General features: G+C 47.6%; 3 protein-coding genes across 6 annotated transcripts in view; 2 read left to right on the top strand and 1 right to left on the bottom strand.

The window, feature by feature from the left end:
• The window catches only part of igf1ra (insulin-like growth factor 1a receptor), a 142,738-nt gene extending 129,358 nt beyond the window's left edge, over positions 1 to 13,380 (top strand). Inside the window, exon 21 of the mRNA XM_088920080.1 lies at positions 5,079 to 13,380. Coding sequence (XP_088776206.1) covers positions 5,079 to 5,559 — 481 coding nt within the window. The 3' untranslated portion in view covers positions 5,560 to 13,380. The remainder of the gene's footprint in view (positions 1 to 5,078) is intronic.
• On the bottom strand, positions 9,832 to 19,539 carry pgpep1l (pyroglutamyl-peptidase I like). Of its 4 annotated transcripts, none has more exons than XM_088920081.1 (6): positions 19,009 to 19,435; positions 18,657 to 18,709; positions 16,279 to 16,395; positions 15,765 to 15,991; positions 14,943 to 15,193; positions 9,832 to 10,093 (listed from the first exon to the last, which is right to left on the bottom strand). In XM_088920081.1, the coding sequence occupies exons 1-5, from the start codon at positions 19,043 to 19,045 to the stop codon at positions 14,965 to 14,967; spliced, it is 663 nt and encodes a 220-aa protein (XP_088776207.1). In that variant the 5' UTR covers positions 19,046 to 19,435; the 3' UTR covers positions 9,832 to 10,093; positions 14,943 to 14,964. The 4 variants fall into 4 exon arrangements, with proteins under 4 accessions (XP_088776207.1, XP_088776208.1, XP_088776209.1 ...); XM_088920082.1 differs by lacking the exon at positions 9,832 to 10,093 and adding an exon at positions 16,669 to 18,019 and having other exon boundaries at positions 14,636 to 15,193; positions 19,009 to 19,438; XM_088920083.1 differs by lacking the exons at positions 9,832 to 10,093; positions 19,009 to 19,435 and adding an exon at positions 16,669 to 17,945 and having other exon boundaries at positions 14,636 to 15,193; positions 18,657 to 18,702.
• Positions 19,540 to 20,271: 732 nt separating this feature from the next.
• Positions 20,272 to 27,869, top strand: part of synm (synemin, intermediate filament protein) — a 14,737-nt gene continuing 7,139 nt past the window's right edge. Inside the window, exons 1-2 of the mRNA XM_088920078.1 lie at positions 20,272 to 21,206; positions 23,885 to 24,009. Of these exons, the coding sequence (XP_088776204.1) occupies positions 20,406 to 21,206; positions 23,885 to 24,009 (926 nt within the window). The 5' untranslated portion in view covers positions 20,272 to 20,405. The remainder of the gene's footprint in view (positions 21,207 to 23,884; positions 24,010 to 27,869) is intronic.

Below are 27,869 nucleotides of genomic sequence, written 5' to 3'. Positions count from 1 at the left end.
TTATTCTTGTCACTGCAACTGAGAAACCAAGGAAAAGCTGTGAATTTTTAGAAGCGTAAGGAGGGTACAGTTATAGGAAATGACATGCATGTGGTTATGAGAAAGGATGGGGTTTCCCCTGGAGTGTCCTGCGCGTGTGGACGGCCAGACCAACAGAGGTGCAGGCCCTGTGACCGGCGCCAGCCTGGGCCGTGTTGTTAGCCGGCAGCTGGGACGTGTGGTCTGAGCTCTGGGCAGCCGGGATTGTGCCGTTACCCTCTGGTCCGACACCGGGGCCCGGGGCCTGCGAGGTGACCCACAACTGCGGCAGGCGGGTGAGAGAGGAGGGAGGCACTGCCCCTCGCTCCAGCTGTGCAGCGGCAGTCAAGCCGAATGGTGTCAGTTCCTAACTGCCATATGCACAGTGGCTGTGGGAGGCATGGCATGCTGAAACCTGGGCCGGCCCGTCCTGAAGAATTGTGTTTATTGTTCATTTTGTTTGTGATATAATCGGGGGTGCGAGCATCTCCTGCTCTCTCCAGGCGTTATTTATAATTCTTCCATTTGTACATGATCTCAGTTACAGCTGAGACAGGGAGAGAAGATCCCCGCCGTGAGAAACAGCTGAGCACCGAACTCCCAGTCCGGATTTATTTAGAGTTTTGAGAGCTGCGAGACATCGGGAATCATGACTCTTAACGCCACACACGGGGTTACAGGGGGACAGGCGCACAGGCCCAGCCGAAGCCATTAGCAGAAGTTTTTAAATAAAGACAAGTGATCTCGGGCCCCGGGCGGTAAGCTGAGGCCCATAGAAAAGGAGCCTGGAGAGCGAGGGATGTCTCCCGTTCCCCGGAGGGAGAGCTTGGCGGGAGGCCAGAGCACTGCTCCCGTCAGCGGCTGGCGATTCTGCGCCGTCCTGCTCGGCGGCGTGCCGCTCTGAGAGCGCCTGTATTCGCATCCCGTGGTCCAGGGGCAATCGTGTCTGCTCATTTAAGTATTGGCGTTTCCCCTCTGTGCAAAAAAAAAGTTGTTCTCTAGTTTCTGTGTGCTCAATGTTTTTGCTCAGTAAGTTTTAAGTGGACACTCGAGAATCCCGGCAAGGGACAGTTTCAGATGGGAGATGTATACTAATGAAGTCTGGGACCACCTTAGCTCCTTTCAAGTAGTTTGAGGCCTGGGATTTTGTTTCCTTAAACCTCCCTATCATTGTTCGATCCAGTGATATTAAATATTAGGATTTGAGGCAGCATCTTGTGTAATTAAATACGGACCCGGGCTGCTGGGGCATCCCAAGTTAACGATGAGACGTTGTGCGAGGCTGTGTCAAATCATTCTCTACTTAGACGCAGGTGTCTGTGTCCCGATTCTCAAGGCTGTGCGTCTCTCTGCTGTAAAATTCTTCATTGGAAACGAGAGCTCAACACAGGTTTGGAGTCTGTACAGAAGCGTCCAGAACAGTCTTCACAATTCCCACTTGCAAAAAAGACCCGTGGTTTGAAATGACCTTCCCACTCCTGACTAATGGATTTTGTCAAGTAAAGATATCGGACAATTGACAGGTAAAATGAACAAAAATAGAGATCAAAGAATCATAGTTTGGTTGTAAGCATGAAATGTGACTTACTATTGGAACGAAACATTACAAAGTTATTATCAGGTATGAGCTTTAACACAATCGGGCAGCACTGTTTTACAGACGCGCTCTGCTCTGGGGTGTCCCACCACTCCTCCTGTGCAGCTGCGGACCCTTCTTTTGGAGGCCAGCTGCTCACTGTTGCCCCCTGTGGAGGGCGCTGGCCAGCCGGTCCCACTGTGAGATGTTCTGTGAGACGCGGGTCAGGAGGAGAAACTGGGCGATGGCGAGACCTCGGTGTTGTTTTCCTGAGCTCATGCTGTTGTAGTCCTTGCACTGCGGGGGGTCTCACTGTGCTGTTGGATACTTGACACTGGATTGGCCATTAGGCTTGCTGAACGTTGGGCTCAGGGGCTGTTCGTGTATCCGCGAGGAGTAAGGTTGCTCCCAACATCACCTTTCCACCAGCCAGCCAGGGGTGGTGAGCAGCACAGCAGTCAGACAGTCACTAGTCTCGCACTGTCCTTTCTCAGGATGGTGAAAATATAACGGAAGAAACATTACAAACGACGGGAGGGCATCTTGCCCGTTGGGTAGTTAGTAATTAATTGATCCCAGGATCTCATCCAGCTGTGTCTTGAAAGGAACCAGGGTATAATCTTCGGTAGCAGAGCTGGAAAATGTGTTCCAGATTCGCGCAGCCCTTTGGGTATTAATATTGTTTTTGCTGATGTGTGGGTCATGTCTTCCTGGAATTTCTCTGACTGTGGCAGCAGGAAGATGATTCCACAGACAGGGGAGGGGGAGGTGAATTGACCCTTGTGAATTGACCCATAATGACCCAGGGCCTTCCAGGACATAGCTGGTCCATTCAAGACTCGGTTTCCTGGTACTCCTCCTGGTACTTCCTTGTACCAAGCAAGCAAGGCACAGTCATAAAAATGTGTTCTTGACTTAATTAAAATCATGTCTTGTTGAATAGCTATTCATATGGATCCAAAACTACTTTCAGCTAATGACCTAGTCTGAGCTGCCGTCTCATGAAGTCACAGACTCGAGCTGAGTATTTTGTTATCCTAAGGGGCCGGACAGCTCAACACAACCAGCCAATGTCTGTGCCTACTGTTTAAAATGTAACACAATAACGCTGTAAACAGCATTATGTGCCAAATGAGCTCGTGTTGAAAGAGACACTGTTGTGTTTTCAGGGTGCGTCGGCGTATTTCTGTCCTACATTGAATAATGGAAAAAAAAGCTTTACTGCTAGTCAGCAGGACGTGATGTCAGTTCCAGATTCCAGGAGGAGGGTATCAGGAGGCAGTGTGGAGTGGCTGACAGAGCTCTGGTCCTGCAAGCCCAGGGCTTTCAGTTCACTCACACAGCTGTGTAAGTCAGCATGAGTCCACAGCCTTGTACCTTGTCGGCTGAATATTACAAATACCAGGAAGGCTGATTGACTGATTTTTAAGCTTTTGCAACGTCGTAACAAGAAATACACAGGTCTGCACTTTGTTTTCCTTGAGTAAACTCTCCCGCGTGCATCACAAATGCGCCCGTCTATAATTAAACAGAGGCATCGCTGTTAATACGTACTCAGCTGGTGTCCAGTTTCTAATTAGAATGGTTCTCCTCTGCGGCAAGGCCCGGGTTTAAGAAAGGAGATAGTGTTTTGGAGACGCGAGCTCCACGTGTCTCTATGGCAGCCTCTTGCACGGGTCCTGTTTCGCTCCAGCCCGGCGGATTCCGTTTCTGGTAGGGGAGCAGGCAATAGGAAGGCGCAGCAACAGAGCATGTGATGAAGGCTGCTGTTCATTCCTTCGCTTTAATGAGCCTGTTGAGAATTCCACAGGGCTGCCGAGTCAAGTGCTGCAGAAATTAATCTCGGCGTTTCAGGATTCCCAGGAGATCACGCGAGTGAGTGAACTGGAGAGAGAGGAATACAGAGGTCTGTTGATGCCGAGAGGGGGAAGCCTGTTTTGGATGTAGTTCAGATGCGCAAGGAAATCCCTGTTTTAATATTAATTTTTTCTGTAAGTAAAAAGAATGAAGCACTTCACTGTGCCATGTTCGAACTAGACTTCAGATCCTCTGCTTTGACTTTTATGAAGTTCGTTTTTTTTTTTGCCCCTACACAAATCTACAAGAGTGTCAGGGAAATCTCCTCAGTTGCTCTGCCAGAATCAAATTATCAGGAGGATGTTTCCACTTGGCAAGCAGCAGCCGATCGCTGATTTATAGCAAGGTTTTTCTGTGTAGTAGCAGCAGGCATCAGCTGTAGCAATTACAGCTATAAACCCTGACGCCGCTGACGAAGACAAGAGGAGAAAAGGAAGCTTCTGAAACACATTCTCAGCGATGTGTTAACTGCGCTCTCTCCCTTGTTAAAACTGCCTTGATGGGGGAGGTGGGGGACACTGTTTTGTCAGGTAGCCTTGGCAGTTCCTGGCATCAGACAGTCCACTTGTGACAATTTGTGTGAATTTGAAGGGTTTCAAACCGGGTGTGCGCCCGCGAGGACAGATGGCCCAGGAAACTAACGCCCAAGACGCAGGTCACCCCTGAGGGCAGGGGCGGGCCCAGATGTCCCTGTAATTTTCACAGGAGGTCCACCTGAACTGTCAGAAGTAAATTTAATAAGCCCACCCTGCTACTTCAGCAGAGTATCCCCCCCCCCCCCCAGCTTGTTGCCTTCTGTGGGGGTAGAGGTTAAAAGAAGACCCTGCCTGGAATGCCTTCACTCCAGCCGGCCTCTCGATCCGGGGGTCGGCCCACCGGCTTGCCCGGTATTTATTTAATCTGCAGGGGTTGAGACACACGGGGTATTTTTAGCTTGTTTGTGTGTGATGGAAGAGGTAGCCAGCAGCACGGAGATCGGTTAGCCCTCTTCATGTTCATTTGTTTCCTAATTTGCTCATGGATGGCAAGCAGTTCGGACGTGCGCCTGTGAGATTTGTTTGGTGCCTTCAGATTAATTTTTTAGCTGTACACGTCAGACAAACTATGTGATTTTCTAGGTGATTTTCCTTAATGGAACAAAATTTAGCAACAACGCCACCCTTTAACACAGAACGGTAAATGAGACAGGACACCCAGAAGGTAGCAACTGTTAATTTCTTTTTCAGTTGAAAAGAAAATTGGGATTCCTGTTTCTAGAAATTGTCCTTCCAGATTGTGAGTCAAGGAAAATCAGATGAATTTTCAGCACTCTTTCCTGCACGGCTCATATTCTTACGGCCAGGTTCTCCAGCCCCTGACCCCTTTATGGATGCTCTAAGAGGCACATTTGTTTTTGTAAACGCTCCGAGATACTTAGGGCGCATCTGGAGAATTTCTGAATGTCAGTACATTAGCTAAGTCTTCTGTCAGTTCAATCCTGAGAGGTCTGGCTGGGACAGACGAGGTCGCCGTGTCGTAACGGTGTGGTAACAGTTCTCAGTGATCTGGGTGGCTGTGGCGTGGCGCGGCGTGTGTAGGCGTTGCCTCTGCCTGACTTGTGTGTCCCGGGTCTCTGTGCTCCGTGCAGGTTTGAGCTCATGCGGATGTGCTGGCAGTACAACCCCAAGATGAGGCCCTCCTTCCTGGAGATCATCGGCAGCATCAAGGACGAGCTGGAGCCTCCCTTCCGGGAGATGAGCTTCTTCTACAGCGACGAGAACAAGCCGCCAGACACCGAGGAGCTGGACCTGGAAGCGGAGAACATGGAGAACGTGCCCCTGGACCCTTCCTCCAGCCTGCAGCCCATCGCCCCGGTGCCTCTGGGCCAGGCGCCCCCCCTGCAGCCGGCCTCCCCCCCAGCCCCGGGCTCCGCGGCCCCGCCGGGCCCGCCGTCGGCCCCGCCCTGCTCCCCGGGCCCGGCTCTGGACAAGCACTCAGGACTGAAAGTGGCCAACGGGCCGGTGGTGCTGCTGCGGCCCAGTTTCGACGAGACACAGCCCTACGCGCACATGAACGGGGGGCGCAAGAACGAGCGTGCCTTGCCGCTGCCCCAGTCGTCCGCCTGCTGATCCTGCACCCCGCCTCCCCCCGCCGGCCCACCCCTCCGCCCCGTTCCAAGCGCCGCGAGCCCCCCGGCTCCTCGCCCTCCCCGGCCCGGCCTGGGCCCCCGCTCCCCCCGAGAGGAGCGAGTGCCGGACACGCCGGGCCGTCGAGAGCCTACTGTACCTCAGTGGATTGTTTTTCATGATTTATTATGGTTATTATTATCAGATAAGTAAAAAAAACCTGCTGTTGCTGCACAAATGTGGAGACAGGACTGCAGACTGAAACAGATTCAAGGACAAACCCTCCCTTTTCCAGTTTGCAGAACCTGTTCTGTTTTTTTTTTTTTTTTTTTACTTTTTTATGTTCTGAATGAAAAAATGAGAAACGTAAACCTAAAGGACTCTTTTAGTCGAGCCCGAGCTGTGGGCTCCTTGTGACTTCTGATGTATTAATTTTTTTTGGAGACTTTCATATGGGACACTTAAGCATATCTGCCAGCGAATCCGACAGAAAAGCACTTTTTTTCCCAAGCGGTTGAGCGATAAGGTTGTTTTTTTTTTTTAAGTCGGATCTCCTCCCACTTCGTTCTCGACCTCTCGTTTCTCTCTTCCTCTCTCTTCTCCAGTGGCGCTCCACACGCCGGGCGTCGGGATATTTACTGGGGGTGGGGAAGTGGAGGAGAGGGGCAGGTCTTGACGTGACGGCTCCCCCTTGTCCTTCCTTCCCAAGTCTGCGTTCCTCGCCGTGGGCCATCCAATCGGACACTGCCCTTGCTATTCTGGTTGATCGGGGGCAAAAAAGAGCGTGGGGAGGGACTTTTTCCAAATCTGCCAAATTTTTGCCAAAATTGACCTTTCCTGAAACACTACTCTAACTTCTCCCCTCCTTTCTACAGCTGTCCTCTCTCGGTGTGAGATAGGAGGAGCACTAACGCTAGAAGTTGGACACACTCCACGGATTTTCACTGGTGTAAATTATTTGACCCCCCACGACCCCACGATTGCAGTCGACACAATAAAGGGGTTCACCCTCTCTTCTTCCTTCCTGCTCTCGGTTTTGATGTTTTTTTCAGCACGGCTCATCCAGCAGGTTTTTCCCCTTTTTTTTTTGCCGGAAGAGGAGGAAAACAAAGCAAACAAATGGTGGGGGTGGGGGGGTGGGGGGATTTCCCGGAATGAAACGGGGAAGGGATCGGATCGACGCGGAAATGGAACGGAGCTTCGACCTTGTACTCTAAAGGCAGAATGGGAGTGTGATGCTCTGGGTATTTTCCAGACTTGTTAGTAGTCTCTCAGTACAATTCAGAAATTTCTATAAGGGTCTTACAGTTGTATGTTAGACCGTGGATCACCTACGTTACACACCGTTTGTCACTTTTATAACTTTTTTACGGTTCAGATGTTCATCTATATGTCTGTACAGAAAAAAGCTGCTATATTCTTTTTTCCCTTCGTGGATCTATATCTATATCTATATATTAAAAAAAATCTTTCAGGTTTAATCTCTTACTGTTTCCACTACAGCCCATTTTTTCTTATGCTTTATACTGTAGCAAAAAAAAGATTGTTTTTTATTTGAAACTGCATTAGTTGTATTTTTCTTTCCACCTTGATCCTGATAAACTCTCTTATTTTGTCACACAATGTCCAATGCCTTCAATTTTTTTTAACAAATGCATTTTTTTCTTCTTTTTGGGGGGGGGGGGGGGTTAGAATGCTACTTACTGTTTTCTTCTGGACACCTTAGCCCTGCGTGTGGACTCCCTTTGTACCCGTGGTCAAGTGTTGCTGCGTCTGGTTGTTACCTGGGCGCCACTCAAACTCAGGTCAAGATAATGGATTTGCTTTCTCCCTGCAGTCTCCTGTAGTGTGCTTTTCTTATTTTTGCCCGACCCCCTGAACACAATCTCCGTTTTACCGGCCTCCCTGTCAGCACCAGGTTTCTTGCCTGTGTTGTTGCTGGTTACCACACTGGAGGGATTTGTAGTCAAGTTTTTTTTTTTTAAACCCATTCTTCCTGCGGTTAAGAGGTCTGTGGTGAATTTTCGCACTACCCCAGTCTGCCCCCTTTTTTTAAAAGTTTGTTCAGCTATCTGGAGTTATTCCCAGCTCCAAACATCTCCCAACATCCACCCCATCCTCCAGAACAGCAACTCTGTGGCATCTGCGCTTTTGACACCCCGTAGGAAGAGATAGCAAGCACCTGTGGCACAGGAGACACCAGGACCCTAAACAGGGCAAACCGACGAGCCCATGCCCCAGCCAGTGTGAGCGATTTAGACCTTACCAGGCCCCATGGTGTCACCTGGAGAAGTGGTTCTGAGTTCAAAACTGGGGGAAAAGAAAGTTATTGCTCCTTAAAGATGAAAGTGTTAAAGTATTGACGCGTTTTTACTGAGAGTTCAGTGTGTAATGCCCTTTTTGTCTAGTTTTCAGGCATCTGTTACTTAGTGTTGCTAAGAAGGTATTCTGTGTAGGATCTTTCTATTTTCCGATATCAGTTTAACTCACTGTACAAATGCCCCACAATGAATTCTGATTCTGATGTTTTTTTTTACTTCTAGAAGTATTTTTGTTAGTTTCTTGACCTGGGGGACGTTTTTTCCATTAAACATTTATCTACCTCACTCTTTTTTTTTTTAATATAAGTGTATAAAAAATACATCTCACTCTTTTTTTTTTCTCATTAGCCTGTAAAGAAAATGTTACTGTTCTCTCTATCCAGGTAAACCTCGTTTAACACTCCAAACCACAAGAGTCGCTCAAACGGTTCGGAGCCGGGAGGAGAGGAGTCTCGCGATGGGGAGGTCTGGCATTTGTGAGGAAACGCGCGTTTTCTGTTGTGATTGAGAGAGTCCTCATGCAGAACTCCGCAAAACGAACACCCCTCGGATTGTTTTTCCTGTTTTGTGATCCGATTTGTCACTCACTGCAGCTTCAGGGGCTTGGGGAGTTTTCCCAGAGTCGTTGGCGTGGCCCTTTGGGTTATTTAATTTGTCATCCACTGCTTTTAGACACTCGAGTGATTGCTGACCCCAGGCCAGACTGGTGTCTCTCCGAGGGCGAGGGAGTGCCGATCGTACCGATCTCTGCGTTTCTGCTCCACACCTCCTCCATCCGCAGGCCCCCTCCTCTCTGCTCCTTCGCACATATTGGTTTTCCACAACCAGAGATCCTCAGATCATAACGCTGGTTATGGGGGATTTACTAAAACTGTATTTTTTTTTTATTATATGTACGTTGTTTTTTTTTCTTTGTTGTTGTGTGTAGATGACTTTAAAAGCTGATTCACAAAATAATACAAAAAAAAATTTCAGGAAGCCGTCGGTGATTTTGATCATCCATCTCTCGAGGTTGCGCTGTCAGGGCGTCATGGTCACGGTGACCATGGCAACAGGCTGCAGCTGGCGACGTCCCATCTTTGGGAAGCTAAACCCTCGCTGACTGGCATCCCTGAAGACACAGGGCGCTGCTGATGGGGATCATTGCTATGGTGTTGGTCCTGCCGCTGTGCGATAGCTGTCTCCCTTGTGTTTCACCAAAGCCAACAAATCTGAAGAACCGCAGGCAGCAACCATGACTTCTGTAGCTTGGCAGGAGCATCAGGGCTCCTGACCGGAGGGCTAGGGGTCCTACTGTCGCACCTTTGAGTGAGGTCCTTCCCTGTGGCTGCTCCAGTATGGCGCCTTGCTGAATAAGCGAGTAGGAGCATCAGCCGCATTAATAGTAATAGTAATAAGACAACGCAAAAGAACCCTTCTTCATTTTGGCGTGAGTGTTTTGTGAAAGCAGGGTGCGGATCCTGAACAGCAGTACATGTGCCTTGACTGGGTGTGCTAGGGACCTGGGAGGCCGCGGGGTCTAACCGAGCGCCTGGGCGTCGGCTGGCAGTCTCGAGGAGTCCCTTGGCACACGAGCGATTGGTCTGCAGCAGGGCTTGGGGGAGGGGGGCGCTGGGTGGCTGTGGGAGGGTGGAGGGGGGTGTTACCTGTGCCACTTTACTGCTAGCCCACATTCTCTTGCTCTGCCTCGAGCAGAATCTGGTGCCGGCAAACCTCCTTTCTTGGGCACAGCCAGGCAGCGATCCGGCTGTCACTGCTCCAAGCAGTGAAGCTCCTTCGATATCAGGCTTGGTCTTTCTTCCTTCTGCCTCCTCCTCCACCACCTACCACTGTCTGCATTTCGGGCAGGTTCCTCGAAACGTGCCCGCACTCCAAGATACGGCTCATTCTGCCTCCCTCCCTTCCCACACTCCCAGATGGTTTGGGGGACGCTCAGTCAAAAGAATGCCAAAAGTTTGTTTTTTTTTTCTCTCTTTACTGTTTTTGTTGGTGGTGAAGTTTTCTGAAGTAATTCGATTTCTAGTTCTGCGTATTTTTCTCAGGGCTCCACGGCCTCTTCGTCAGCTTCTCCAGGAGAAGGTGGGGGTTGGGAGGGGGGGGCAAGAGTCACTTCATGCTTTTTCTTTGTCTCCTCCTGTTTTCTCCACTACTGCTGCTGATACAGTGTTGCTGCTTTGAAAGTTCTGTGATGCTGAGGGCCCGGTCGTCGTGACGACCTGGGAGGGGAGAAGATAATGGCGTCAACACCAACATGTCCAAAGAATTAAAGCACTTCCCCGCCGAGATCTGTGGGGCAGGGCTGTCGGGCGGAGAGCACGTCCTGATATGGTAGAGCAAAGGGTCTGGGTGGTGGTATAAGACAAAGGGAGCACTTGGGAGAGAAGCTGTCCTCATGATGTCCTCATTCAAACCAGAGATGTTCAAGATACAGAACTCAAGTGGGGGTTTCCGAGCTGAGGGGGGGCAGACTGGGGGGGGTTGTGGAGAGGGAGGAAAAGTTTGTGGTCCAAGTTTGTGGAATTCCAGGTGTTCAGAATAAAAAGCACTTAAATAATACTGTTTTGTATAAGAATGAGCTCCTGGGATTGCTGGGTGAGGAAAGCAGTGGAAATTGGGTTGTTGCTATAGTGGCACTCTGCTGAAAAGATTTTTTTGTGTGTGGTACTTGTAACATAAAAATTGTAGGTTATCACCATTCTACCAAGGCCTTGTACTCGTGTTGTTGTGTGTGTTTATGGGTGCGAGTGTATCACAGTTAGGTGTAGTCTATCAAGATTTAATGTTTTTATAAGTACAAAAATAGATATTGGTTCTATTTATTCTATTTTGTTTCTGATTCACAGTGATAAATCTGAGAGAAATATTGGCCTGTTGAAACATGAATGTCAGTTTACATTGAATGCTGCCAGGTTTTTTCTTTCTATGTAGTTTCACACGCTCACTGCTACACACACGTGCGTACACACCAACAGAAACAGGACATAAAATGTCCAGTAGATTACGGGTAGTCACGTGACAGAAAAAAATACAAATAGCAGAAAAGTTTACAAAAACGTTTTGTGATTTTAGCATTTGTCTGTAGTACATTGCATCGCCAGTTTTTATTGAAACCCTGGAGATGCATTCTCTCTATTAACATTTAGACTTTCCACAGAAAGTTGTATATGCAAACCTCAGGCTTAGAAAAGTTGAAGTCAGAACACACACAATCACAATAATCAATATGAGGTTTATAGATTTAATTTCCAGGCACTGTTTTTTTTTTTGTATTTCGCTTGGCATTCCTACATGCTAAAAAAGGGGGCCTTGATCTACTGAAATTTTGTTTGTATTTTTACCTTACCAAAGCCTTTAGCTCAGTGTCACTAAATTGAAACAAACTGTAGGTTCCAATCATTCATCCGTTACTTTGGAAAGTTCTGTATCTGGAGACTCCTGGTTTTTCTCACTAAACACCCCTCGTTCAAACGGGATCATCTTAATGTCATTTCGCTTACTGTATATCCGCAGACACTTTGATGTTTTTTTCTTCAATGTTTTTGTAAGTGAGGAGGAATCCCTAAATGTTAAAGCTGGTTACTTATGGGCACCTGTTGATGAAGGAGCCAGGCTGTTGCCGATGGGAACATCCTGTCGGAGCGCTGTAGAACCCAGCCTTGCGCTTGCCAAACAGCAGGATGTTGGAAAATGCAGCACATTGCTATACAAGGGAAGACTCACATAATCCAATTGGATATCTACTCCCTTCCCCCCCCCCTCTCCCAGGGCCAATGTATTTTTTGAGTAGTGGGGGGGCAGGGAGGGACATATTCTGTGGATGTATTTCAGTTTGATTTTTGTGCTGTACAGTTGCATCCCACAGCTCAGTCTTGTGTTTAAGTGAGTACTGCTCGTCAGCAGGACACACAAGGTGTGGGTCATGGTCCCAGTGCTCGGCTACAGGTGTCTGTAAAGGCCACAGTTTTTTTTGTAAATATACTGTAATCTCTTGTAAGGTAAAGCAACAAAAGGCATTTTTGGTGTTGAAAACTAGAGTTGACCAGAGAATTACCCTCTGGGACAGGACAGCTTTGGGAGCCAGTGGTAAAATTGGGGGAGATGTCCTGCACAGGTCTGGTACTTAATGAAGGAAGGAGGACAAAAGAAGTGACCGACAGAAGAAATAAACTTGGGGAAGAAAGAGTTTCCCACAAAACTGAAGATAAAACAATTCAGTGAGCACCTTTTCGTGTAGTTTATCAGCAGAGTTTCTTGAAATCTCGCAATGTAGCTGATGCTTCATCCAATAATTTCCATTAGGACATCATTGTGAGTTGAGAAAGTTGAGAGCTGCATCTCTGAAGTATCATGAAAATGTGGGATATTTGGTAATTTAAGGATAAAATTAAGAGGGTGGGATCCAAAAGGTACTTTTCCCTGTAATCCTGCAGGCGACAGAAAAAGCCCGGCAAGTAATCTCCAGAGATTTTCTAACTCAACCTTAATGGACAAGTAAGAAAGAGCCCTGATTGCGCACCCCAAGTTAGTACGGCCAGACTCAAGAAATGAGACCTTAGTAGGCAGCAGTAGTTGACCGCAGTAGCTGTCCATATCGTTGGCAGATCTTCCTGAATGCCAAGGACAAGCCTCAATGAAGGTGGCTTTTTGTGAATTCTTCCAAAACGGTTTTCAGCTCAGCAGGCACTTTCTTGCTGCTTGTGCTTCCCCGTGGGAGCCTCCAGCATTTCAGCTCTTTACATGAGCAACAGCTCCAGTGTCTTGGCCTCTCTCTCAAAATACAGGCATTTCATCCATGGAGGCTCATGGACTTGCAGGGCATTTGCACTGGTGGCAACAGTGTGGAAAAGAGGCAGTCCTCGGTCATGTCGCCAGTGCACTTCCCCATTTAATTTCCACAAACGCCGCGTTCTGGCCTAGCAGGGTGCCAGGGGTCTGTGGCCCACAGCATGAGAGTAGTCTGGGGTGGCTCCCTCTTCAGCACCAAAGCTCCCGTTAGGAGCTGTGTCCAAAGCAAGGTTCTCCACTCTCCGGATTAAGCACTGGTCCTCATGTGCAGGTTTGAAGTTCTGTTTGTCCCTTCAGGCGCAATCGGCAATTTCATGTTGTGCTTCAATTTTACCACTGGGAAGCATCATAAAACTGACATTGAAAACTACATTTTTTCAAGTTTTTTTTTCCTGTCTTGTTAAGAAAATTAAAAAGATGGCCAATTTGTTACAAAGAATTTGCTGTGTGTAAATTATTCATACAAAATTCCTGTGTTTATATTAAAATGATTCAGTAGATTGAAAAAAGTTTCAAATGTTTTTTTGTATATTCTGTTGTAAGAATTTATTCCTGTTATCAATATATTCTGAATTATTTACATTATGGGGAAAAAACTTTTGTCTATTTTGAATGGCTGAAACAAAAGAGGATTTTAGTTTCTCTTATTCTGGCTTTTTTTCTAGTAGTTAAAGTACTACAAGATCTAAGTTAAATAAAAACAAATTCTGTATGCAAACACAGCTGTCATGAGTATTATATTTGTCTGATCTTAACTGCTTGTGTTGTTGAGAATTTCTCACACATCCTTCATTACTTTAGTAATGAGTCTCGGCACATTCCTTTTGCGTGCTTGCCCGGGCTGCTCTGTGTACTGTGGGTGTACACAGACCCATATGGGTGTACTCTTCCCAGACTCTTCTCTGTCTGGGAAGAGTTCAGAAGTCTCTGCTAATACATGACATCTTCCTTGATGTGTTGGGAGCTTTAGTGCCTGTAGGAGTAGCTGACCTATTCAAGCCACCCCTAGTGTCAAACGGCATCTTGGCACCAAGGACAGGGTCCTGTAGAGACCCTGGCGTATCAGATGAGCCAGCCGTGCAGGTTCATTCAGCCTAACGCGCAGCCACACGGTGAGCGCTGCTGAACTCTGTGACCTCCAGTGTGTGCAGCTGTTGTGCTCCGGTTCAGCTGGGCTCCCTGTGCACGTGGAGTGGTTCACATTATAAGCACCCTATACGTGGAGCGACTTTTAGAATTAACCTTTGCCTGGGTCCCTATTTATATATACACAGTACATGGTAGTTTGGGAACATTTCAGACAATAAGCGAACAGTTATTAAAAATAGGCTAGGCATAGTGGGGACTGACACTAACTGGTGTACATTCAAGCCGAAATAAAGCTAGAAATTTAATGGTTAAATCTGTAGACTGCCACTTACTGCAAATAACCCCTTTCCAACCCGAGTACCGAGTCTGCCTGTGTTAATGTTTTCCATGTCCCCTGTATCGGCTCCCTTCATTGTAGCATCCCAAGAAGGGACGTCAAAAGATCCTTATTCTGGATGAGTGTTAAGATCGGGGTTTTTTTGTAACTGGAGGGCCTCACATCCCCTTCCAATGAGCAGTAGTTCAGAGGTTAAGGTTCTCAGCTAAGTTATGTTGTTCATTTATGAACAGTGTTCTCAAGTCCTCTGAGGTTAATTGATTCCTTTTTTTTAGACTTCTTATAAAAGAATCACCTTTTGGACAGGGATATAAAATTCCATCAGCCCTGTACCATTTTACTGAACATCGGATCACCCTTCCATCAGGTTACTCAAATCCAACCAACCGGACCTGCGCCATACAGGTTGACTGATGATCATGGTGGGAGGGTGGGATATCACACACTAGATGACTCGTAGGTATTCAAACAACCACTCTCCTGTAGTCCTGTAGGTGCTGGAGATGTGTGTTGAGGTTGCTGTGGGTGGAAAGTGAAGCTCTTTCCACTCTGCACAGTGGGGAAAAAAGACTGATGGAAAAGTTAGTCCTGTATTGCCTACTTGTTGAGCAGTACATTGCATGCAAACCAAAACCATATCCACCTGAAACAAAATAGAGGCTGTTTAAAATATTGCACATTTGTCCAGTAATATCTAGCTGCTAAAGAGTTGTCTTTTAAACAAAAGCAGACTGTGCTCCTATTTGTTAAATACCGAATATCAGTTTTTTATTAAAAAATGCCCTTCCATTATTGAGTGACAGCGTGCCAGAGCCTGTCCTGGAGGCTCAAGGCGTTTGACTGGTTACGATTACCTCTCGGATTTGGTAAAGTGGTCTACAGCTTAACCACACTAACACCAGATGTTTCCACGGCATCGGTCTTTAATCTTTCCTCTGATCCTGCTGCTCCCTGGAGCTGCTGCAGCAGGGCGTGGACGATGTCCCTGAGGATGGGCACCAGTGTCTGTGTGGAGGCCAGGCTTCCTGACGCGGGCACGTGGACGAGGGCGGCTCGGCCCTTCCCCTGGTAGAGGGAGGTATAGTAAACAAAGTCGCACAGGTACCTGCAAGAGGGGAAAAGCACCACATGGGTCCTCAGGGCCTGCTTCTACCACAGCAGGAGGTGAATCTGCAGGAATGATTCTTAGATAATATGATGATGTGTTTTCTAGTTCAGCATCTTTGTGGATTAGATGTGTGATCAGACCTCTGTGGGGATGACAGAAAAATGAGAATCTAAATGGTCTTAATGGTTTTCTGTATTCGATGTTTTTAATCCAAGACTCCTAAAACTTTATTGACTAGTGATGGAAATGCTGCAATGTATTTGATTTGCAGTTTTAGCATTAATCCAGTCCAAAATACATGCTATCCATAAAACAACATCACTTGGCTATCTATCAGTTGGTAAATGCACAAGGACTTCCTTTTTTCTTCTTTCTTAACCGTTATATTGAGTGCAAAGAGACCAGAGAAGGGAGGCAAAAAATAAACCTATGCATGCACTGGGTAAGTTTTAATCCCAAACTCTTTCTGAAAGCTTTCTGAAGCCAGTGTGACTGTATGCTGCCGAACGTCAGGTTTGATTTGTCTGAGGTGGGATTAAAGAGTCTCTTTACAAGCAGCTGGCCTCACCTCCCAGCATCCCTTGAGTAAATGACGTCAAGCCCCCTGCTCCTCAGGCGCCTGGCCAGGGATTTCATCTCTATCACAGAGTCGATCCTCTCTGGCCCCCCCACCACGCAGCGGCCATCGGCAGGACAGGTGCCACACACGTCCCGGGATTTATAGCCTTCATTCTTCCCACTCTGCTCCAGAATAATGGCGCTGGATCCTGGAGCAATTCCCACATGGATAGCCAGCTGTCGAGCAGAGCCAGGCAATTCACAGGCTGTATGACTTGTTGCTAATATTGACCCTAGCTGCTATTACTAAATATCAAAAACTCACTTATTGTCTTTGTATTCAATTGTTGATTAATACAAAGACAATAAGGTTGATGCTTTTATCCAGCATACCAATCAAAGAAATTATTGAACTGCAAAAATTAACAGTGAAGTAGATGCAGAGTGTTCTAGGAAAAAGTTAGATCTTTTTTCATCCCCCTGCACCTCCTCCACTCTTCACCCTGGCATGTCTGCAAGTTTACCTGGGGGCTGAAGGTCTTCCACAGGAGGACAACTAGCTCCTGAGCTTTTCTGTAGCTCACTGGCAGCTCTTTAATATGAATTTCCACATCTTCTCGCAGGCCTGACATCTTCAAGCCCTGCAGCAAGCACAGATACTGAATGGCCATCTCCAGCACAAAACTACTATGTCTTCATGCAGTTAGATGTGCTTCACGTGCTGTTCATAATCTTAAGTAATTGGATTTTGAAGTGTGAAGTATCACAGTAAGCTGTGAGAGTTTATTGGGGTCCTGTAACTATTTAAGCAACATTAATACAGAAAGCGTGCAGTGTTTCCACTGCTGAGGGGAGAAGTTTCATCTGCAGATGTTTTTAAATACTTTAGCCACCAGGGGGCATGAAGACATTACCTCAGCTTGGAGCCTCTGTGTTCCAAAACCTTTCTTTAATGAGAACAGAAGAGGATGTGAAAGGGGATAGTGCTGACGTGTTTATCCGGAGACAGATCTGCAACATTTTGTGGTAACTACAGCATTTTTGGACCCTTTGAATGGTAAGAAAGAAAATTTCCTAAAAGCAAAATAGAATCTTTGTGGTATATGAATTCTCTACAGGCTTTAGTTCCCACATATCTTAAAAATAAACACACAAAAGCTTTTCATAAGAATGGGCTCAAAGCGATGCAGCTTGTCTATATGGCTTCATGTTTATCTTGAAGACACTTGAATTTCAATGAGAGGTTGCAGGCAGCTGTTCCAACTTTTACAAACATAAAACATACGTTGATACAGTACTTTGTCAGGTTGAAAGTATCTGATTTCAAACTACAATTTGATACTTCATCTGCAAAAGAGAGAAGTAAATGTAAAGGACAAATTTAAGGATATCAGGGGCATCATAAGGCAGCTGTACAACTGACTGCATTTTATCTGAAGCTAGAGAGCAGAATAGGGGTGGATGTGATTGGTGACAGGGCAGGGCACCTTCTCTGCGTGCTCTTCGGTTCCCTCCTGCCTTCCAGACACGTGCTTGCTGGGCTTGTGTGCGAGGTGTGCGTGTGTGTGCGCAGCCTGCGATTGATAGGTACTCTGATGCGCCTCTGGAAAGGGTCGGGGATCCTGATAATGTGTAGAGCTCCACAGCAGAAAGGGTTCAAACCGCAGGAGGCTGTTCAGTCCACTTAGCCTGTCAGGCAGTCATCCTGCTTGTTCCACACTCCTACCACCCTACGGGCAAAGAGGCGCCTCTCGGTTTCTTGGTTTTTAAATTCACTTCCTCATAGTTTCCCTTGTGCCCTCAATTAATTTTATTCCTGAAGCTTAGAAATCGGATTAATCTCACCGAAAGTTGAAAATTGATGGGACTGATGCCCGAACAGCTGCCTGTCCTGCACACATCACAGCTCTGCAGCAGGACCCCGGTCCAGGTGAGCACTTCCAAACGCGTGGGCTGCCTGCCAGGTTGATCAGACACGCTGGTAAACGGCTGTGGGAGCCTTTTCCTCTCTTTCACTGACCTGATCCTGCCATACCCTGGCCCTCACCCCTTCTCTCCCTCCCTCCCTCTCTCTCTGGCTCGGGACAGAAGGGAGCAGGAGTAGTCGTGTTAACAAGCTCTCGGAAGACGAGGACTTTCCCGGGAGTGTCCAGCTGGAAGCTCGGCTGTGTCTGCGGGGCCTGAGCTTTGCCTGGAAGGATGTGTTAAGGAGAGCCGGCTGCCTGGGGTGCTCATTCCCCACCAGCAGCTCCTCGTATCCTGTGCCTGGTGGAAACACTGATTAGCCACGCACGACTACACAGCTGACAGACTCCCCCGAGCCTAACCCTTTCCCTCCCAGTTCCTGTCTTTCCGGGTTCGGATTGTGCCTTCTCCTTGGCAGAGGACCGAGCATGTGTGAGCTTTGTACATGTATCCACGAACACGGCTCTTTCTTACCAGGCTGTGGCCCTTTAGGGCTCAAAAGACCGTCCCAGTTCAGTTTTTCATTTGGAAATGAAATATCTACATCCATCAAGAGTTTTATCTTACCTCCCATAACAGAATGATTGGCATACAGTATATTGTGTTCATCTGAAGATATTTTCATTGCAAAACATTGATGGCTACATCCATCTATGTCTGTTTGCGCTAATGTTGCTAGTAAATTCTGCATGAGATAAATACCTCCATTTCTTCCATTACTGGAAAGCCAATTCTTCCTGGGAAGAGTCACAGCATCCTGGACTTTATCCCAGAAGCGTAAGGCGCAAGATGGGACTACAAACAGATCAGGACCTCTGGCCATTGCAGGGTGAGGAGTAAAGTGATGTTTTTGAATTACTGCTGTACTGCATGATGATGTGATCTAATTGATGCTAATGGTAGCTAACAGAACTGCATTACTGCAGAAGTCCCTTACCTGAACTGCCGGCCAGCTGGGGTTGAACAGGTACTGTCTGAAAGGGCCGAACCCTGAGAAAAGAACAGACTCAGAACTGTCACCGTGTTAAGCCCTGCCTCCCATCAAAAAACACTGAAAGCATGAGCACTAAATCTGTTCACTTAGAAATGGTTGACTTTAATGTTCCAAGCGCATACTGCATTCACTTGTGTTAAATGCCTCGAACATCTCTTGACGAGTGAAGGACAGCACATGCCGCTGCTCTCCTGTTACAGCACGCTGTGCACACCAGGGGGCGCGCAAGCACACGAAAGAACCATCGGCTCAACGCGAGTTCAGCTCCTCTTCCACGCGTCGTGCTCATACCTACCCGTTACAACCACGACGACTTTATCTTCGGTGCCCATCCCGTTCAGTAACCTTCAATCGCCCTTCTTCACACGCCGGGGACCTGGACTTCTTATCCCGCGGTGACCGATTTTTTAAAAGACGTAAATATCGCCACGCTCCCCCTCCACCTTTTATTCGTGATTTTAAGTTGTACTATAAAGTGTGTGTTGTTTTATTTTGCTGTTTAACAATACAATTCGACAAACTATCTATCTTAGCTTATTGAACCATCATCCCAGCACGGATTGCCAGTGCACGGACGAGTGGATTCGTGAATTAGCCAGCCTGCTTCCAGCGGCTGCGGGCTTCAGTCTGTGGGAGAGGGTCCGCCGCGCTGTTGTTTATAGACCTGTGTTTACAGACAGGAAAACTCGTGACCATGTTGCTCTTAAGAACGAGGTGGTGTGCTGAATGGGTCTTTTTACACCGGTGCTGTGGGCTAGAGCGCGCACTGGCTGAATTCGACCTCGGTTTTTATGTGATTTCACTCAAACCCCCTTTAGAAGGAAAGCGGCGCATACTGACACCTGCCCAAAACAGTCTACAAAACTGAAACCTGTCGCCTTGCTGACAACTACAGTGTACGACTCGCAAACGGCGGTCTCTAACGACGCACCGACGCAATTCGGTCCTATTTAAATCCGTCTTTTTGTTTGTGGTTTTCCCAGGAGTGAAACGGGGCGCATTTTCAGCGCACTGAACCGCCCGGTGCGCTCGCCTGACACGCGAAAGGTCCCCGGTTAGACCCCGGGGGGTTGGGAGGGGACACGTTTTAATGTCCTTAGGCACATCATTTCAAAAAATAGTTTACATGTAAATGTTGCAGCTGTCAGTATAGATACAAGCATACTGTACATCCTTTATTCAATTATAGTCGAATAAATCGGGCTGCACTTAAGCGTCCGTTGATAAACTGTAAAATATGTAAATACATATTGTAACATGAAATACTGTTTGCAGATGATCTATTGCGATTAAAGATGGGAAATATCACATGATGTCATTTCTTTTTGCTTTTGGTGGAAAGGAGAAATCGGCACAGAGCAGCGCGCCGGGGGAAATACAGCGACCTCCCTGCTCTTGCGACCGCTTTCCACTTGGGTGTGCCATTCTGTCAGAAAGCTGAAGAAGTTTTTTCTTCTTCCCGGGGCTGGCTGAACGGACTGGGACAGCTGGACTGGTGATTTCTGACGGCGGGGCGAGCGCCGCCCTCCTCCCGCCTCCACTGGTCACTCGGGCTCGGCGGGACGGCGGCCAGACGCGCTGGATGCGCCCTGCGGAGCACAGGGGCGCCGGAGCAACTTCCCAGTCGCAGGAGCATCGCACCTCTCGGCTCCGACCGGGACCGGCGCCGCCGACCGGACCTCGGGCGCGAAGATGTTGCAGCACCGGAGACCGTTTGAAAACGAGAAGCTGCAGCTCCAGGAGCTGAACCGGAGGCTTGGGCAGTACCTGTCCCGGGTGCAGCAGCTGGAGCGGGAGAATGCGCGGCTGGCCACGGAGACCGACGCGCTCCGGCGGGACCGCACCGCGGAGTGGGAGCGGCAGTACGCGGCCGAGCTGCGGGCGCTCCGGGGCGCCGTGGACCAGCTGGCTCTCGAGAGGTCCAGCGCGGCGCTGGAGAGAGACAGGCTGTGGCGAGAGTGCCAGCTGCTCCAGGGGCTGTGCAGCCAGGAGGCCGGGCTGTGCAGGGACATAGACGGGGAGCTCAGGGGCTGCGAGAAGCAGCTGCAGTTGGCCCAGAAGAAGAACGCCGCTCTGGAGCAGCACCTCTTCCAGCTCCAGGACAAGCACGCGTCTCTAGAAGATGCCCACAGGCGAGACCTCGCCCTGCTCCGAGAGCAGGTCCACGCCAGGGCCGCGCCTGCCCTCGCCACGCAGAGGCACCAGGGCGCCCCGGCCCTCGCCATGGAGGACGTGGAGGAGTACGCGCTCTCCCTGTCCGAGGCCTGGGAGGAGACCCTGGAGGTGTACCGCAGGAGGATCGAGGAGCTGGAGGAGTCGACGCGGCTGGGCGAGCGGCGGCTGGGCGAGCTGCGCCGGGAGCAGGGGCAGTGCGCCTCCCAGCTGGAGCAGCTGCGCGCGGAGGCGGACCGGGAGGCGCGGCGGCACGAGCGGCTGGAGCGGGAGCTGGGGCACGTGCAGGACGCCTGCAGCTCGGCGCTCGAGCAGTACCAGGTCGGTACCCGTGATCCGGGCGGGTTTCATGGGCTCCGTGAGCCAAGCGCACGCAGAGAGTTATTTCTCCGCCAGCCTCCTAGCTGCCATTCGCTTCGAGCTGTCTCAAACCGTTTATTTGGAGAAGCGGTCAACAATATGTTGGGAAAAAAACGGTTCAGTACCCTCATCCCAGCCAGCTTCATTCGCAGGCTCTTCTGTCTGAAGTGCCACACCCATGCAGACTCGGAGAGCTGGCAGAAGTCAGCACAGCCCCATTCAGATTGCTAACACTTGTCTGAAATGGTAGCAAGAGAATCAGTGTGGTCTGTAAACTGCAGAACCACTCAGTGATGGCTTTAAACAATTCCAATACAAATTGCACTGCCCAAACACTGACATTCCCCATGGTGAACGGACATCCTTTGGGAATCACTGTTGCTGAAGTAAGGTGACAAATCCAAGATCGCTCTACTCTGTGTGCTCAGACCACTGCTGTTGTTATACAGTTTGAAAATAGTGAGAATAAATGAGAAACATTTTAAGAAAATGTATTTACTGCGGCTGCCTTAACATTTCATGTCAGTATCTGTGGGTTAACGCAGCACATTGAGAGACCCAGCAGACAGTAGTGCAACATGCTTGATTCTTTGTTGATGCAGCTTTTTTAAACCGAAGGATAGTCAGCCTCAGCACCAGGTTTCCAGAACTTTACAGGCCTTCAAACTGTCCAGTCAATCATTAAATTAATCCTTAATTTATTATTTATCCCCTGTGTTTGACCTCCTCTGAATAAAAGATTGGTGTGATTTACACTCATACTGCACCCCAAAATCACAAGAGTGCTCATTCATGCCTTTCTGTCTCTTGGTCTGATGTCCAGCCCTGAACAGGTCCTTCATCGGGAAGCCACTTATTCCTGCCAATGCTCCTGGTATCCTAGAGCCTATCCTGGAAGGACAGGGTAAAAGACAGGACCACACCCTGGGCAGGGCGCCAGACTCGCACGGTCATAGTTCTGATGAAACATTATATTGAAATGTACTGGGAGAAATTGGTGGGATAAACACCATGGTAAATTTCATGTACATTACAAGGTAATTTTATTTAGCTGACAGCCTTGTGCATAGTTTTATCCATTTTCCTCTGCTGGTATGCCCTGGTTTCGCACAGCCCTGTGTGTGGTACGCGACAGTGCCACAAAGAGAACTCTTGCGCTGCTGTTTTTCTGGAGGTGCCTTTTCTCCTGACCAGCCTCGAGCGTCTAACTATCCGCTTGCAGGGGGATTCTGCCAATGGCCAGAAGTAGGCTTTTGTTAAGTTGATTTTCTATGATACCCGGCACGTCTGTTGGTCAGTTGTACTGTTTTCTCCGGGCATAGTCAAGAGAAGTAGTTAGGTTACAGACTGGGTGGCAGCACATCTGATAGTGACAGATGAGACAGGGATCCTCCTCAGTGTCAGCAGGAAACCTCTCCAGCTTTTACAGTCTCCATGCTGCGCTTTTTTATCTACAGAAATAAACCTTTCTATCCCTCGCCTGTTACTAAGTGGCAGGTACATGCCTCCGGTGTAGATTATGTTTTGTCCCTCAGGAAGCAGGAGATTATGTTCCCTATATATCATAGAGTACTTAAGTGCAACACATGGAAAAAGATTGACAGATATAATAGAAAGCAATCTGTCAGTTTGGTGGCCAGTGCTATACACTGCCATGGAGTCAGAACATGACTTTCCTGAGAGAGTCTCTCCACAGTGCTTCATGTCAGAAGCCGAGACTGGGCGTCTTAGTAGCCTAGACAAACAGACCCTGCTGCACTGATGCTGAAGCATTACGTCTGAAAGAAATTGAATCAGCCACATGGTGGCTTGTCTGCTCAAACATATTACTGCTGTAGTAGTTAATGCTGTTAGCTGCACTAGTCTCTTAAACCCATTTCCCAGCTGGGTCGCAAATCCTCATATCCTGCCAAAGGCGACAGCGTTTTAAGCCGTTTTACTCAGATAGAAGGCAGCACATTCTTGCTTAGCAAATTGAGGCGAGACTGAATATCTCTGTGTGTGCTGCAGTTATTAGAAATAATGCATCATATCTAGGATACAGTACTGTTAAAACCGAGTCTTGAGTGCAGAAAACAAACAACTAAACAAGATAGTAGACCAATTACCGGCAGCGCTGGTGATGAAAGGGCCAGTTGCAGCGAACAGAAACAGGTACTCCAGGCACAAGAACGAGATCAGCTCTCTAAAGGCCTCAGCCCGTACTGGTCTACCTGCAGCGGCTTTCCCTGAGGAATCGAGCACCCCCTCAGTAATCACCAGACCCCCGGTCACCTCACCATCTGCCCTCCTCGGATTAGAGCAGACAGGGAATTCAGAGCGTCCCGGACAGAAACCGAACTGCCAGATAGTCAAGCTTTAAGGTTTGAAAGAATCATTGATGTGGTCTGGTTACCAGAACACTACGGCCTCGGAACAGTGTGGCTGGCACACGTGGGGGGCGTGCCCTCACGACCAGCGACCACGCCTGCCAGCTGACGGAACGAGCGCTGTATCAACCCGTGTGGCCATGAAGGCCCTCATGTGGCACAAAACCAGCGGTGTTCGCCGTGTGGAGAGCTCATGGCCGTACACAGGCCAGACGCACTGGTTGTCATGATTGTCTTGTGAACAGACCGCCTGCTCTCTCGTCCCACCAGGTGGCTATTGAGCAGCTGGAAGAGGAGCGCAGGGAGCTGGCCAGCATGATCGCAGAGAAGCTCCGTGACCACCAGGAGCTCATGCAGGTCAAGATGGGCCTCAGCCTGGAGGTGGCTGCCTACAGGTAGGGGTCTGAAGTGCTGGGCTGCGTCCCCGGATTCCCAGACAACATCTTCACACCCCTGAAGGGAAGAACAAAGTCAACCCCTTACCAGGCACAAGCAGGACCTGCGGGTACCGATGGCCAATCAGTGAGTTGTAGAAAACAGGGATGGAAAAAGGAGGCACTTGTTTCCACACAGTTTACAAGCTGTAGGGAAAAGAGAGGGCCCCCAAGCAAGAGTGGCTGATTGTATCCCTGCGTCACACTGTTCACACTGTTTGGGGGCATTCCCATGAACTCCTGCCTGCTTCCAGCAAGCTACTTCTCCTTCTTTCTCGCCAGCTGAATTTCCAGCTCGGCGTGTTTCCCAGCACCTGGGCTCGATCTGGAATGACTTTGTTCTGGGGAGTGTCAGAAGGAGTTGGAAGAGTGTAGAATAGTTTTAATATGGATGTGTAGGGAACATGAAGAGGAAGCGCTGGGCAAGTCCATGGAGGTTCCTCCAGCGTACCGCCAGAACAATCACTGGGAAGGTATGAGACATGCAGAAAGGTATCTGTCTGTTTCAGAGCTTTTCAATGATTAACCAAGCGCTTGTTTATTTTAATAGGTCAGATCTGCTGGAGAGATTTGTTTTGCAGAGTAAGGAAAATCATGTTGCTTCTAGTTTTTGAAGCAGAAAGTTTTGATTTTCTCTAGCTTTACTGAGTGATTCCGTCATGGACCAGTGAAGTCATTTTTAGTGTCTTCAGTTCAAGATCATCAGTTTGCCTTTTTATATTGGGAAGTATGCCTGCTGTGCGTTTCCACATCCACTTCCATACTTTTAGGAGGAGCTGCGACTCAAGCAACATTGCACACAGAGCAAAGAGCAGAAGCATGTGTTTCTTCTCCAGGTCAGTCTCATTTATTGAAGTATGTTTTAGAGGGCCCTTTTTTCATAAATCCATCTTAATAGCAGAAAAGTAAATGAAAGATCTTTAATTTTATTCTTCAAAATGAAGATTTTAAATGCTAGGTGCTGGAATTAATTTCCATATCCAAGCCACAGTGGCTCATTGAGCCAGAGCTCATCATGGTTCTTGCAGAGTTAAGCCAACAAGAGACCATGGGCCTCCCCCTCCCTCCCCCCAGCTGGGGCGCTGGTCTGTCACAGGGGTGACCCCCAGACACGCTGGTCCCCATTCATACTGCTGGGGGGACTGGAGGCGCTGGGGTACCAAAGCACATATCCACTACACAGCTGTGCCCCGTTGCGAAGAGTGCTCCCAAATAATAGGACATTTATAAGAGTATAAAATATCAACATGTCGTGAGTGAAGTCAGAGCCTCCTCTCAGTTCCCTCGAGAGGGGACCTCCTCGGCAGTCGCTGAGGACCCCTGGATTGTCAATTGTCAACCCCCTCCCCACGACTCTATGTACTGTTTGTCCATTAGGATCTGCTAAACATGTTTTTGCAAAGTGCTTTATGCATGTCAGTCTCAAGGGCACCATACCTGGGGGGTTTGTTCCCAGTACAGCCAGTACTGGCTGTGGGAGTACAAACAGAATGAGCAGATTGTGAGATCTCCTCTCCTTCAGCTGCCGGTGTGGAGGGTGGAAGGCTGATATATTCTGGGTTAGGCAGCTGAGGGCAGAGGTGGACGTGAAAGCACTTTGACCCTGCAGGTGAAGGAAACAGCAGGAATCAGGCAGACTGCTGCCCTGGTGGGGTGTTCTCTTCAGGAACATGAGGTGGCAGTGCTGCAGGATTGATTTGACAGAAATCCCCCTTTTCCTGTGAATGCTGGCAGGGCGATCCCGTCATAGTCTACACAAGAGACGCCGTGGAGAAAGAAATGTAAAACAAATGGAAAGACTTCGAGAAAACGACTCGCACAGATTGTCATTTCACATGGAAAGTCAAAACCTCGTAAAGACACAGATAAAAATGAGCCCCGTCATTTTCTGTATTTGTTGCCACTTGAAATATCATCTCAACCGGCTGGAAAAAGGCTGGGCTTTTACTGGCTGATGATACGGGCCTGTTAACTTTGAAGGCTGTCAGAGCTCTGTGAAACGTTACACGGCTCCATCTCAAATACTGTGTGATTCTTGGAACGTATTTTTAGTGATTTCATACATCGCTGTAGCAACAGAACAACTGTTACGCTTACGCTTGGCAACAACACTTAGCAAGGCATTCTTCTGGGGCCTCTGACTTTGTTTTTAACTCTTTCCTGGGAATGGGAGATCAGAACCACTCAGAAAAGTGAGTAAAACATGATGACACATTACTGTAATTTAATATGTCAAGATATTTTCTTATATCATTCATGTTTCTGCTTCTTTTTTTTGCACTTTTCAAGGTACTGACAGAAGCCCACACAAATCTGTTGATTTGAGCACAACTGGGCAGTAAATTCTGAAGGGTCTTGTGTACTGAAACATTCCTGCGAGTTCTCACTGCATAAACTACAGTAACATCTTGTTCTTAAAGACTCAAACCTCTTAAAGGTGTTGATTGGAGCTTTAAACTGCAACGGGAAAACTAAATATATCATTCCTGTCTGTGTCTGTTTACTTTTCTATGATTGAACTAAATTCAGAATAGAGGAGGTAAATACAGACACGGTTGCCAGAACTACAACAGGAAAAGAGAAATTCTAGGGCTGAGGAGAAGGAGTCTTTCTCCTCTGTGAATAAATCTAAATGCAGCTATAGAACTATCTGACTTATTATAAAGGCAGGTGAAAACTGTAATAATAAAGTTTTCTTTTTTAGAGAAAGGGATATAACAAGGCTTTGTCAGACTCTCTTATGGAGGCATCAATGTCGAGATGTCACATAACAAAGCTGAACTACAATGGAGCAATATGTACTGTAATAATTATTTTGAATCATTTCAAGTTCGTAAATGAAAAGACCCATTTGATTAAAGGTGCGGTTGCTACACATATAGGACGTGACAATGTGCTGATTTATTCAATTTTCTCAACATTATGGAGGTACTGTTTCACAGGAGGGGCCATATTCAACACTTTTGCTAAATATCCAATGTCCTCTTTTTTAGTCTGAAACAAAACCCTTTTTATTTTCCTTGTAATGTTTTAAACATAATAAACAGCACTCAAGAGGCGTGTACTCAGTAAATGAATGCTGTCATCATGAGGTTATTTGTAAAGTGCACAGTGCTGTTGAGGAACTAACAAATCAGTATCATTTGGTAATAATGGACCATGTTAACGATTGGTATAATAAGCTTTTATTATAGTAACATACAGGCATTTTCCAATGTTTTACTGTCCAGTACAGTATGTGATTCAAATTGGAATCAGTCCTCTGGTCTGTGTCTGTGTGCGAAGGAGGAAATGGGTTGACTTAACCACTGTTCTTCAAGGTTTTGCACACTTGCATGACATTTCTTCACGTTCTTCTTTGATTGAGATTAAAGAATATCTGTACCTTTAACTTCTCTGTGCAGGATTTTTTTAAATGATCCTGTGCAGGATTTGTTTGAGTGAACCTGTTTGATCTTGTTTGCCTTTTTTGGTAAATAGTGAACAACAATTGTACAAATGTTCCACAGTGTTCCAAATAAGGTAAACTGAAGCGTTGAATAATTTTAACCCAACTTTTGGTTAAAATTTAGACTGCATATTTTAACATTATTTGCTGTAATGGCTTCCCTCATGTTATAATCTCCTCACAGATCACTTCTTTGTCTTGTGTGTTTTGGAAGTAGAAAGACATTTTCTTGAAAATGATGCCCGCATGCTCAAAAACGGACATTATCTTAATCATAAACCTCAAAAACTTTCAGACAGACAAGGTCACTTTCTATTTCATGTCTTGGTTTAAGTCATACAAAACTGGAGTTATCAGAATGAGTTTACCATAC

This window comes from Atractosteus spatula, chromosome 7 (assembly GCF_055471065.1).
Source record: "Atractosteus spatula isolate fAtrSpa1 chromosome 7, fAtrSpa1.hap1, whole genome shotgun sequence".
Classification (NCBI taxonomy): Eukaryota; Metazoa; Chordata; class Actinopteri; order Semionotiformes; family Lepisosteidae; genus Atractosteus; species Atractosteus spatula.
Note: the sequence above shows the minus strand (reverse complement) of the source record. Positions and strands in the feature narration are given on the sequence as shown.

Bases quoted from the DNA above. Each gene is read 5' to 3' on its own strand.
- pgpep1l (XM_088920081.1), bottom strand. From the start codon at position 19,045: ATGGGCACCGAAGATAAAGTCGTCGTGGTTGTAACGG. The intron at 16,396-18,656 runs GTAAGGGACTTC...TGCTTGCTGCAG, and splicing joins CCAGCTGGCCGGCAGTTCAG to GGCTTGAAGATGTCAGGCCT. The intron at 15,992-16,278 runs GTAAACTTGCAG...TCTGCTCGACAG, and splicing joins GGAAGACCTTCAGCCCCCAG to CTGGCTATCCATGTGGGAAT.